The sequence below is a fragment of the Hemitrygon akajei genome, chromosome 8 (assembly GCF_048418815.1).
Source record: "Hemitrygon akajei chromosome 8, sHemAka1.3, whole genome shotgun sequence".
Classification (NCBI taxonomy): Eukaryota; Metazoa; Chordata; class Chondrichthyes; order Myliobatiformes; family Dasyatidae; genus Hemitrygon; species Hemitrygon akajei.
The window spans coordinates 15,613,877-15,626,462 of NC_133131.1; the positions used below are offsets into that span (position 1 = coordinate 15,613,877).

Sequence of the window (12,586 nt, forward strand, 5' to 3'; positions counted from 1 at the left end):
GACATAAGCCTTCTGGACTGAATTGTCCCAGTGACTGTAAGCTATTCTCTGGCCAAGTGAGGGCTCTACAGCTTCCACTGGCCAGTGCAGAGACAATTTCTGCTAAAAGAAAGGAGTTGGCTGAAGAGGCGCAGGAATCAAATCCTGTAGGAACTTTCACAAGGCAGATGGACAGGTAGTTCAAGTGGATTTATTTTTAGGGCTCTGCTCACCTCACCATCAAGGACATTTTCAAAAGGCAGTGCCTCACGAAGTCAGCATCCATTATTAAGTATCCACTGGGATGTGACCTCTTCTCATTACTACCATCAAGGAAGAGGTACAGGAGTCTGAAGAACCACACTCACTATACATTTTATGAACAGCTTCTTCCTCCTCACCATCAGATTTCGGAATGATCCATGAATGCTAACACACTTATTTCTCTTTCACTCCATCCATCCTTTTATTCCAGGACTTTCTTTCCATGTCAGACAAAGCTATATCACAGCGTGGAGGAAGTAACACATTGCTCAGGTTGGGAAAATGTTGCAGCTCCATTTTACAGTGTGGGTTGCAGTCAAACTTTGTGGCAGCGCGGAATGTAAAGATTACCAACTGCTATTCCAATCATGTTGGATGCTCATCTGTGTGACATACGATGTCCTGCTTTTGATGATGGTGACTGATTACAGTGTCTCAAAGGATTAATTTAACTCCAGTGAGTAGTACCACATTTGGTGATCAGTCAGTGTGAAAAGCAGTCTAAATAGGATCAGAGAAGATGCAGAAAGTTGTAAACACAGCCAGCTCCATCATGGGCATTAGTCTCCCCAGCACCTTCAAAAGGTGATGCCTCAAGAAAGTGGTGTCCATCATTAAGGACACCCATCACTCAGGACATGCCCTCTTCTCATTGCTGCCATAAAAAGGTACAGGAGCCTGAAAGCACACACTTAATCTTTCAGAAACAGCTTCCCATAGAACCATTATTTCCATGGTCCTGATCAATAAGCTATAGAACCTGGGCCACTCTACCTCCCTCTGCAATGGGATCCTCGATTTTGTAACTAGAAGACCACAGTCTGTGCAAATTGGTAATAATATCTCCTCTTTGCTGACAATCAACACTGGTTCACCTCAGGGATGTGTGCTTAGCCCACTGCTCTACTCTTTCTATGCCCGTGACTGTGTGGCTAGATATAACTCAAATACCATCTATAAATTTGCTGACAATACAACCACTGTTGGTAGAATCTCAGATGGTGACAGAAGGGCGTACAGGAGTGAGATACGCCAACTAGTGGAGTGGTGTCACAGTAACAACCTTGTACTCAACGTCAGTAAGACCAAAGAGCTGATTGTGGACTTCAGGAAGAGTAAGACAAGGGAACATGAACCTATCCTCATACAGGGATCAGAAGTGGAGAGAGCGAGCAATTTCAAGTTCCTGGGTGTCAAGATCTCTGAGAATCTAGCCTTCTTCCAACATATCGATGCAGCAATAAAGAAGGCAAGACAGCGACCATACTTCATTAGGAGTTTGAGGAGATTTGGTTTGTCACCTAAAACACTCGAAAACTTCCTATAGATGTACCATGGAGACCATTCTGACAGGCTGCATCATTGTCTGGTATGGGGGGGGCGCGGGGGAGGAGGCTACTATTCAGGATCATAAGAAGCTGCAGAAAGTTGTAAAAAAATTAGCTCCATCTTGGGTACTAGCCTCCATAATATCCAAGACATCTTCAAGGAACAGTGCCTTAGGACCCCCATCACCCAGTTCATGCCCTCTTCTCATTGTTGCCATTGGAAAGGAGGTACAGAAGGCTGAAGACACACACTCAGCGATTCAGGAACAGCTTCTTCTCCTCTGCCGTCCAATTTCTGAATGGACATTGAACCCACGAACACTACCTCACTTTGAAAAAAATATTATTTCTGTTCTTGCACTATTTTTAATTTAACTAGTTAATATACATATATATACTAACTGTACTTCATTTACTTACGCAATTTTTTCTATATTATCATGTGTTGCATTGTACTGTTCCGCTCAGATAACAAATTTCACAAAATATGCCGGTGAAATCAAACCTGATTTTGATTCGGATTCTTCCCCTCTACCATCAGATTTCTGAATGGCCAATGAATCCATGAACACTACCTCACAATATTTTCCTCTTTGCACAACTTATTTAATATTATATATATTTTATTGTAATTTATTGTATTTTAAATTATTATGCATTGCATGTACTGCTGCTGCAAAACAACAAATTTCACGATATGTGCCTGTGACATTAAACCTGACTCTGGTTCTGAAATATCTGCTGTGACTCCCAACGCAAACAAAACCGTGTCCTCAGTCCACTCGTGGTTAGTAAAGCTGCAGCAGGTCTGCAAGTAACTTTAGCGCACTTTTCCTATAAAGCTGCTGCCTCTCAACTCCAGCAGCCCCAGTTTAATCCAAATCCCCAGACTATATGCAGAGAGTTTGAACATTCACTCTGTGATGATCAGTTTCCTTTGGGTGCTCTGGTTTCAACATTCAAAGTAAATTTAGTTACTTTGGCTTTTCAGGGAGGGAGAGAGCCTGTGGTATGTCGAATACCGGGTGAACGAGCAGTCTTTGGGGTAACTGCAAGTCTGTGTCTTTGCTGTTGCTTTGCTGCATGCTTGAGTGCTCAGTGACGGGTGCCGATACTTTTTTCTTGCTGGTGGGAGGAGGGAGGATTGTTGCTTGCTGCCGCTTACGTGCGGGAGGGAGGGGAGTGGGGGGACTTTGGGGTTCTAACATTTAACTGTAATTCATTCTTTGGGGGCACTCCCCTGTTTTCATGGATGATTGCAAAGAAAAAGAATTTCAGGGTGTATATTATATACATTTCTGTGATATTAAATGTACCCTTGAAACTTTGAATTATCTAATTACGTATGTATCACCACGTACTACCCTGAAATTCATTTTCCTGTAGGCATTTACAGTAGAACAAAGAAGTACAGTAGAATCAATGAAAAACTACACACAAAGACTGACAACCAATCTGCAAAAGACAAACTGCGCAAATATTTTTTAAAAAAATAATTAAAAAAATAATGCTCAGAACATGAGTTGTGGATCCTTGAAGTGAGTCTATAGGTTGTGTTCAGTGTTGTGGTGAGTGAAGTTATTCATACTGGTTCAGGAGCCTGATGGTTGATGGGTAATAACTCAGAATCAGGCTTAACATCACTGGCATATGTCACAAAATTTGTTGTTAGATAGATAGATAGATAGATAGATAGATAGATAGATAGATAGATAGATAGATAGATAGATACTTTATTCATCCCCATGGGGAAATTCAACATTTTTTCCAATGTCCCATACACTTGTTGTAGCAAAAACTCATTACATACAATACTTAACTCAGTAATAATATGATATGCATCTAAATCACTAACTCAAAAAGCATTAATAATAGCTTTAAAAAAAGTTCTTAAGTCCTGGCAGTTGAATTGTAAAGCCTAATGGCATTGGGGAGTATTGACCTCTTCATCCTGTCTGAGGAGCATTGCATCGACAGTAACCTGTCGCTGAAACTGCTTCTCTGTCTCTGGATGGTGCTATGTAGAGGATGTTCAGGGTTTTCCATAATTGACCGTAGCCTACTCAGCGCCCTTCGCTCAGCTACCGATGTTAAACTCTCCAGTACTTTGCCCACGACAGAGCCCGCCTTCCTTATCAGCTTATTAAGACGTGAGGCGTCCTTCTTCTTAATGCTTCCTCCCCAACACGCCACCACAAAGAAGAGGGCGCTCTCAACAACTGACCTATAGAACATCTTCAGCATCTCACTGCAGACATTGAATGACGCCAACCTTCTAAGGAAGTACAGTCGACTCTGTGCCTTCCTGCACAAGGCATCTGTGTTGGCAGTCCAGTCTAGCTTCTCGTCCAACTGTACTCCCAGATACTTGTAGGTCTTAACCTGCTCCACACATTCTCCATTAATGTACGCAGCAGCAGTACATTGCAATACATAATAAAAGCTGTAAGTCACAGTAAGAAGTAGGAATATATATATTTTTAAGTTAAGTTAAATAAGTAGTGCAAAAAGAGAAAAAAAATAGTGGGGTGGTGTTCATGGGTTCAATGTCCATTCAGAAATCTGAAGGCAGAGGGGAAGAAGCTGTTCCTGAATCATTGAGTGTGTGTCTCAGAATTAGAATCAGAGACAGGTTTATTTCCACCGGCATGTGTCGTGAAATTTGTTAACTTAGCAATATATAATATAGAAGAAAAATAATAAAAAATAAAAATAATAATATAGGATAAAAATAAAAGAATAAAAATAATAATAGTACTGTAAATCAATTATCGTGTGTGTGTAGGCCTCCGTTAGTCTCGATAGACCATGGATTTGCACCTTGGAAAGTTTCCAGGGCGCAAGCTTGGGCAAGGTTTATTTTATAGAAGATTGGCAGTTGCCCAAGCTGCAAGTCTCCCCTCTCCATGCCACGGATGTTGTCCAAGGGAAGGGCATTAGAAATCAATTACAGTATACGTATATTGAATAGATTAACAATGATGCAAAAAACTGAAAAAAATATATATATTTAAAAAGTGAGGTAGTGTTCATGGGTTCAATGTCCATTTAGGAATCGGATGGCAGAGGGGAAGAAGCTGTTCCTGAATCGCTGAGTGTGTGCCTTCAGGCTTCTGTATCTCCTACCGATGGTAACCGAGAGAAAAGGGCATGCCCTGGGCACTGGAGGTCCTTAATAATGGACGCTGCCTTTCTGAGACACCACTCCCTGAAGATGTCCTGGGTACTTTGTAGGCTCGTGCCCAAGATGGAGCTGACTAGATTTACAACCCACTGCAGCTTCTTCTGGTCCTGTGCAGTAGCCCCTCCATACCAGACAGTGATGCAGCCTGTCAGAATGCTGTCTGCGGTATATCTATAGAAGTTTTTGGGTGTATTTGTTGACATACCAAATCTCTTCAAACTTCTAATAAAGTATAGCCACTGTCTTGCCTTCTTTATAACTACATCGATATGTTGGGACCAGGTTAGATCCTCAGAGATCTTGACACACAGGAACTTGAAGCTGCTCACTCTCTCCACTTCTGATCCCTCTATGAGGATTGGTATGTGTTCCTTCATCTTACCCTTCCTGAAGTCCACAATCAGCTCTTTCGTCTTAGTGACGTTGAGTGCCAGGTTGTTGCTGCGACACCACTCCACTAGTTGGCATATCTCACTCTTTTACGCCCTCTCATCTCCATCTGAGATTCTACCAACAATGATTGTATCATCAGCAAATTTATAGATGGTATTTGAGCTATACCTAGCCACACAGTCATGGTTATAGAGTAGAGCAGTGGGCTAAGCACACACCCGAGGTGCGCCAGTGTTGATCGTCAGCGGGAAGGAGATGTCATCATCAATCCGCACAGAGTGTGGTCTTCCGGTTAGAAAGTCGAGGATCCAGTTACAGAGGGAGGTACAGAGGCCCAGATTCTGTAACTTCTCAGTCAGGATTGTGGGAATGATGGTATTAAATGCTGAGCTAGAGTCGGTGAACAGCATCCTGACATAGGTGTTTGTGTTGTCCAGATGGTCTAAAGCCGTGTGAAGAGCCATTGAGATTGCGTCTGCCATTGACTTATTGTGGAGATAGACAAATAGCAATGGATCCAGATCCCTGCTGAGGCAGGAGTTCAGTCTAGTCATGACCAGCCTCTCAAAGCATTTCATCACTGTAGATGTCTTCAGGCTCCTGGACCTCTTCTCTAATGATAGCAATAACAAGAGGGCATGTTGTGGGTTATGAGGGTCCTTAATGATGGATACCACCTTTTTTGAGGCATCGCTCTTTCAAGATATCCTGGATGCTGGTGAGGCTAGAGTCCATGATGGAGCTGACTGAGTTCACAACTTTCTGCAGCTTATTTTGATCCTGAACAGGGTGGTGTGGGACCTAAGGCTCCTGCATCTCCTGCCAGAGGTAGCAGTGAGAAGAGAGTGTGGTTTCCTTCCTCAGCCCAGTGATGTGCAGCTTGTGAAGTCAATTGACCAGAGTAAATTGCTTCCACTGTGTAGGTGTGAGTGTGACCATTGTACAAAAGCACTGGTCCAGACCCAGGTGGAGTAGGAAACGATGAAACGAATCCTAATGATTGCACCTCTTTCCTCAACAACTTTAACCTTGAAAATAATTTTCACTTCAATTTGCTGAAAGAGGAAAAGCAAAAGGAAGAATTTAAATACTCTTGATAAAATTCACTGGCTTTAGGAATGAGATCCCATTATTGCCACATAGAGTGAAAAGCTTTTGTTTTTCAAGACAGATCACATCATGCATAATTACAGCAGAAATAGAACAGAATGCAGAGTGTAGTATGCAGTCACAGAGAAGGTGTAGTGCAGAGAAACAACTAAAGTGCTTCTTCAGCCATTTATCTTTTCCACCCATCTGCTCCTAGCTCCTTACTGCACTCCCTTTCTTCCACCCACTGCCCACCTTCTCCTCACCTGGTCTCCCCTATCACCCGCCAGCCTGTACTTCATCCCCCACCCACTTCTTTATTCTGGCTTCCACCCCATTCCTTTCCAGTCCTGATGAGGCGTCTCAGCCGGAAATGTTGACTGTTTAGTCCCCTCCGTAGTGCTGCCTGAGTTGCTGAGTTTCTCCAGCATTTTGTGCGCGTGCTGCTCACGGTTACCAGCATCTCAGGAATCTCTTGTTTTCACCTTTTAGCGTATGACAGGTCCTGTGTGATAATAACAGGGTAGAAGCTGTCCTTGAATTTGGTGGTATGTTATAGACATAGAAAAGTACAGCACAGAAGCAGGCCTTTTGGCCCATCTAGTCCATGCCAAACCATTTAAAGTGCCTACTCCCTGCATCAGGACCATAGCCCTCCACACCCCTACCATCCTTCTACCTATTCAAACTTCTCTTAAACATTGAAATCAAGCTCATGTGCACCACTTGTGCTGTAGCTCATTCCACACTCCACAACCCTCTGGGTGAATAAGTTTCCCCTCATGTTCCGCTTAAACTTTTCACCTTTCATCGTTAATCCATGAGCATTAGTTATAGTTCCACCCAACCTCAGTGGAAAAAGCCATCTTGGATTTACCCTTTCTCTACCCCTCATAATTTTCTATACCTACATCAAATCTCCTCTCAATCTTCCATGTTCCAAGTCCTAACCTATTCAATCTTTCCTTCTAACTCAGGTCTCTTACGACCAAACTATATAACAGTTTCTTCCCCCAAGCTATCAGACTCCTCAATACCCGAAGCCTGGACTGACACCTTGCCCTACTGTCCTGTTTGTTATTTATTGTAATGCCGGTATTGTTTTTGTGCACTTTATGCAGTCCAGTGTAGGTCTGTAGTCTAGTATAGCTTTCTCTGTGTTTTTTGTTTATTATGTAGTTCAGTCTAGTTTTTTGTGCTGTGTCATGTAAACCATGGTCCTGAAAAACGTTGTCTCATTTTTACTATGCACTGTACCAGCAGTTATGGTCGAAATGACAATAAAAGTTGACTTGACTTGACTTGAGGTCCTCCAGATCTGGCAACATCCTTGTCAATTTTCTCTGTACTCTTTCAACCCTATTTACATCTTTCCTGTAGGTAGGTGACCAGAACGGCACACAACACTCCAAATTAGGCCAGACCATCGTCTTATACAACTTCAAAGATATTCTCTCAAGCTTTTGTATCTTCTGCCCAGCAGGAGGGGGGGAAGAGGAATAACCCAGGATGTGAGTGCTCTTTGATGATGTTAGCTGCTTTTCCAAGGCAGTGAGGTGTGGGTAGAGTTGATGGAGGAGATGCTGATTGGGCTATGTTCAAAACTCTCTGCAATGTTTTGCATTCCTGAGCAGGGCAGTTACCATGCCAAGCTGTGATACGTTCAGACAGGAACCTTTCTATGGTGCATCTATAAAAGCTGGTGAGGGTCAATGACACCTGCTCCACCCACTGTGCCATATGCTCCTTGTGTTGTGATATAATTATTTGTAGATCCTTCGGAGACTAATAATTCATTGGAGTGGTAACATGCAATTCTGTGTATGTTTTCCTTGTCTCAATCAGTGGGCCGTTTGCACTGAGCGCATTTAACTCACTGTCACTTTCCCAGCCAGTTCTCCAATAGGGCAACACTATTTGGGGGAAAAAATTACCAAAGGGAAGTCAGCTTCAGGGAAGAAGAGAAAGATCTTCCATTATGCCCGGAAAATGGCAAAACAGGCTGAGGAAATGGGGTTTTACAGCTCGTGCTGCAAGCTGACAGAGTCGAGCAGGGGAGATCTCCGCAAGAGACGATGAGGCCAAAAACTAGAGGAGCAGATTGGGCCATTCAGCCCATCAAGTCTGCTCTGCCACTCAGAGGGTTTCTTCAACCCCTTTCTCCCATAACCCTTACCAATCAAAAACCTACCAGTCTCTACACCTTTGTAACAGGTTGTGCAGGGCGTGCAGAGGAAAGTGCAGGACAAGTAGGGAAGAGAGAGAGGTAGAGAAATAAGGAAGTGGGAAGGAGAGAGAGGAGGGGAGAGTGAGAAATAGAGGGGGTGGAGGGAGCTGGAGGGAAGGAATGATGGGGAGAGCAGTGGAAAGAGGTGGGGAGAAAGAATGGTGGGGGGAGAAGTGGAGAAGGAAAACAGGTGGGGAAAGAGAAGAAAGGAAGTGATAGTGTGAAAGTAAGAGAATTAGAGGGATGGAGAGAGAAAGGCTCCCTCAGAGAGGGGGGTGAGCAAGAGATGAGAGGATGAGCAGGGACAGAAGGAGAGAGAGATAAAGAGAATAAGCGAGGCAATGAAAGAGAAATGGGCGTGAATCTTAATCAAACTGGATGTGCAAGGAATGGCGCAGACCCTTGTGAGCAGATGTGTTCAGTCATGCGGAGGAGTGAACAGGCTTTACCTGAAATGAAATGGCTTGGAGGAGGGTTACGTTCAGCACGAACACGGCAAGCTCAATTAGTCTAAGTGGCTGTCTCCGTGCTGCGGTGCAGCTGATATGTAATTCAATGTAAAAAGGATGCTTCAGTCATCGAGGGAATTCAGTCCTTTCACATTTACAAATCAATTTCCGAGTAGACAAAACAAACTTTTTTTTCTCTCATTCTGGAACTTAGTCGACTCTATGGTGATTTTTTTTTCTCATTCTGGAACCATGTAAGGAGCTTGTATGTTTTCCCCGTGATACGGGGCTTTCCTCCGGGTGCCCCGGTTTATTAGGTTAATTGGGTGTAATTGGACAGCGCGGGCTCATCGGGCCGGAAGGTTCTGTTACCGCGCTGTCTCTCGAAAATGTCTCTTCAACAACAAAAAACAATGAAAAGCTTGTACTGTAGCTAGGAACATGGGGAGGAGCAGGTCAGGGTGACAACCCTACCTATGATCTGCCGCCTCACTTAAAACACGCACACACTCCTGCCTAACCACTAATGTTTGGCTGTGATTTTCAAAGCTTTGTCAGTGTGGTTAAATATAAATTAAATTACAGTCAGGCAGTTTGCACCTCGCTTGTTCCGTTGTGACAAACCGACAGCAGCGTTTGAATTGTACTCGGGGGGTGGGGGGGAATGCTGATATGCAGCCCGATGCTCCACTTCCTGCACAACCTGCTCCAAAGGTGTAGTTCCACTCTTCCGCGGCCGGGCTATAAATTCCGGGGAGCGGAGCCCTGCACAGGACGATGAGCAAACGTGACAGAGGGGTTGGGTGTGCGTAACCTGTCTCTCTCCGCTCCTCCGCTCAACCCCCAGTCTCAAAAGAGGGAAATGAGGGTTTGATCTTCCGCTGTTGAGACGCTTTTGTCCAAGATGATCCCGATGCTAAGGAACGCGGTAAGTACGAGGAAAGTTTCGAAGTGGTTAATTAGTGTGGGAGCAGCAGGGCTGTAATGCAGCCAATGGCTTCTAGAATATCTCACTTTGAAACTTGGGGGTGATGGAAGCAATTAATGAGGGTTTTGGAGAGGGGTAATGAATAGGCAGAGTGGAGTCTAGAAAATCTGACTGAGTCTAAACCAGCCTCCACAGAGTCAACAGGTTCATTTGCCTCCAGTGCACTAACAGTAATGCGGAATGGAAGTCTGTAATTGTGAAATGTGATTTGACAGATGTATATCTACCTGGATCTTGAGTACTGAATACACTGCCTGAGCAGTCAGGTCTGCTGAGGTATGGTGTCCTGTTTCTGGTGAACTCCAAGGGACCTTCAATAATGATATAAACAAAGGTGAAACTTGCATTTCTGTAGTGCCTTTAGCAGATCCAGCATCTCTTTGTAAATTCCTTCAGACAAGCCGTTTGAATACAGTTGAAGCACAGCAGTTTTCAAAAGCAAAAAATTAACAAGTTACAGTCACAGTATCTTTTCAATACTATTTTTCTGGAGTGAAAAAGTGAAAGATCTATAAGTTCTGATGGCGATATTTTACCTGTTATTCAATTCATTCAATCGCTTGGATAATAGATTTCCTGAGAATGGCGCGCTTTTGACCTGTTGCTATTATAAACGCAACCAATTTTGAATTTGGAGAAGAGAATATTGTACGACTGACAAACAAAATACCCAGCTACTATTACGAACTACGTTCAAAGCATTGCCTCAAAATATTGCAGCAATACTGTGATTTCAAATTTGTCATTTCTGAGAAAGTTAAGAGTAGTTCAATTAGCACATTCACTGATATGTTGAACTATATGCTTAGAAGTGAAGAATTTGAAGAACTGGCAATTCTTGCTGACACCGTTGGAACATTTCAAGCTTGTAGTGCTGACTGTGAATGTGGATTCAGTCTGATAAATTCAATCAAATGTAAATCCAGAAACAGACCAGAAGTGGAACATTTGGATGATCTAATGAGGATTAAGACATACTTTTCATCTGATATGAAATTAATCTGGACAGTGTTTATAGATAATAGATTAGTAATAAAGACAGATGAGAAAAACTTTATGAAATGTGGAAGATTTTCTTTGTACTGTATTTCATTATATTCTAAAATTAATAAATGAAATCAAAAGTATGTGTTGAATGTTGGTTAGAACACAGCATGTGGAGCACTACAGCACAGTACAGGTCCTTCAGCCCACAATGTTATGCTGACCTTTTAACCCAATCCAAGATCAATCTAACCAGTTCCTCCAACATACACTACCATTTTGCTTCATCCGTGTGTCTCAGAATTAGAATCAGGTTTATTAGCACTGAAAAATGTCTTCAAAATTGTTGTTTTGCGGCAGCAGTGCAATACATAAAATTTTACTATAAGTTAAAATAAGAAACATATTAAAAATCAGCCGTGCAAAAGTAAGGTAGTGTTCATGGCTTGTTCAAAAATCTGATGGCGGAGTGAAAGAAGCTGTTTCTAAGGTGTGTGTGCGTGTGTGTCTGTCTGTCTGTCTTCAAGCTCCCTAAGGGTAGCAATGAGAAGAGGGCATGTCCTGAGTGATGGGAGTCCTTAGTGGTGGATGGTGCCTTCTTGAGGCTTTGCTTTTTGCCCTTGGTGGTGGGGAGGCTACTGCCTATGATGGAGCTGGCTGAGTTTACAACTTGATCCTGTGCATTGGCACCTCCATTCCTGGCAGTGACGCAATTAGTCAGAAGATAGAAGTTTGACGTACCAAGTCTCTTCAAGCTCCTAATGAACTTTAGCAGCTCCTAATGAAGTATAAATGCATCAAAAGTTGGGCACAGGATAGATCTTCAGAGATGTTGACACCCAGGAACTTGAAGCTGCCCTTCTAAAAGTCTCTTAACTGTTCCTAATTTACCTGCCTCTACCACCAGCCCCGGCAGTGTGCTGTTAGAACAGAGTGGGGCCAGATTAATTCATGTTGGTAAACTGACTGGGAACCTGCCAAGCTAGCCAGCCAGCTGCTGTTTATGATTGAAGTAATTCCCCCACTACACAGCTCTAGCAATCTATCGCAGGCCGGGGTTTGGCAGTACACGTCAACAGAAGTGGCTGGCTGCCTCACCGAAATGCTCCCAAAAAGAGCAGGCTCTGTCAAAGCTGCGAAGAACAGCAGGTAAAGTTCTGGCTGAAGAAGGAACACACTCCTGACTAGGGAATGCTCCTAACATCATTGAGAGGGTAAATATCAGTCTGCCTGTCTTCACATATTACCTAGAGGTCATGGATTAAGGGTGAAAGGTGAAAAGTTCAAGGGGAACATGAAGGGAAAATTCATCACTCAGAAGGCCTTGAGAGTGTGAACGATCTACCAGCGCAAGAGGTGTACGCAATCTTGATTTCAATGTTTAAGAGAAGTTTGGATCGATACATGGATGGTAGGGGTATGGAGAGCTCTGGTCCTGGTACAGGTCAATGGCAATAGGCAGTTTAAATGGTTCAGCATGGACCAGATGGGTCAAAGGGCCTCTTTCTGTGCTGTACCTCTCTATGAGTCCATGACTCTATTACTGGAAACACTGTGATCATAATGATATGAAAAATTTTTCACATCACTCCAAACAGCTTCACACAGTGAAGAATTCTTGTTGCTACAATCTGGGAGGAGGTACAGGCTCCTGAAGACACACACTCAGTGTTTTAGGAGCAGCTTCTTCCCAGATGCCAT

The 12,586-nt window shown here is 43.3% G+C and overlaps 1 protein-coding gene across 11 annotated transcripts in view; it reads left to right on the forward strand.

Annotated features, from left to right (window-relative positions):
* Positions 1-12,586, forward strand: part of LOC140731666 (rap1 GTPase-activating protein 2-like) — a 492,373-nt gene that overhangs the window by 396,384 nt on the left and 83,403 nt on the right. For 2 of the 11 annotated variants that reach the window (XM_073053313.1, XM_073053314.1), the window contains exon 1: positions 9,687-9,841. The exons of the other annotated variants lie outside the window; for them this stretch is intronic. In XM_073053313.1, the coding sequence (XP_072909414.1) occupies positions 9,818-9,841 (24 nt within the window). In that variant the 5' untranslated portion in view covers positions 9,687-9,817. Of the gene's footprint in view, positions 1-9,686; positions 9,842-12,586 lie in introns of those variants that run through there. 11 annotated transcript variants of the gene reach the window in all.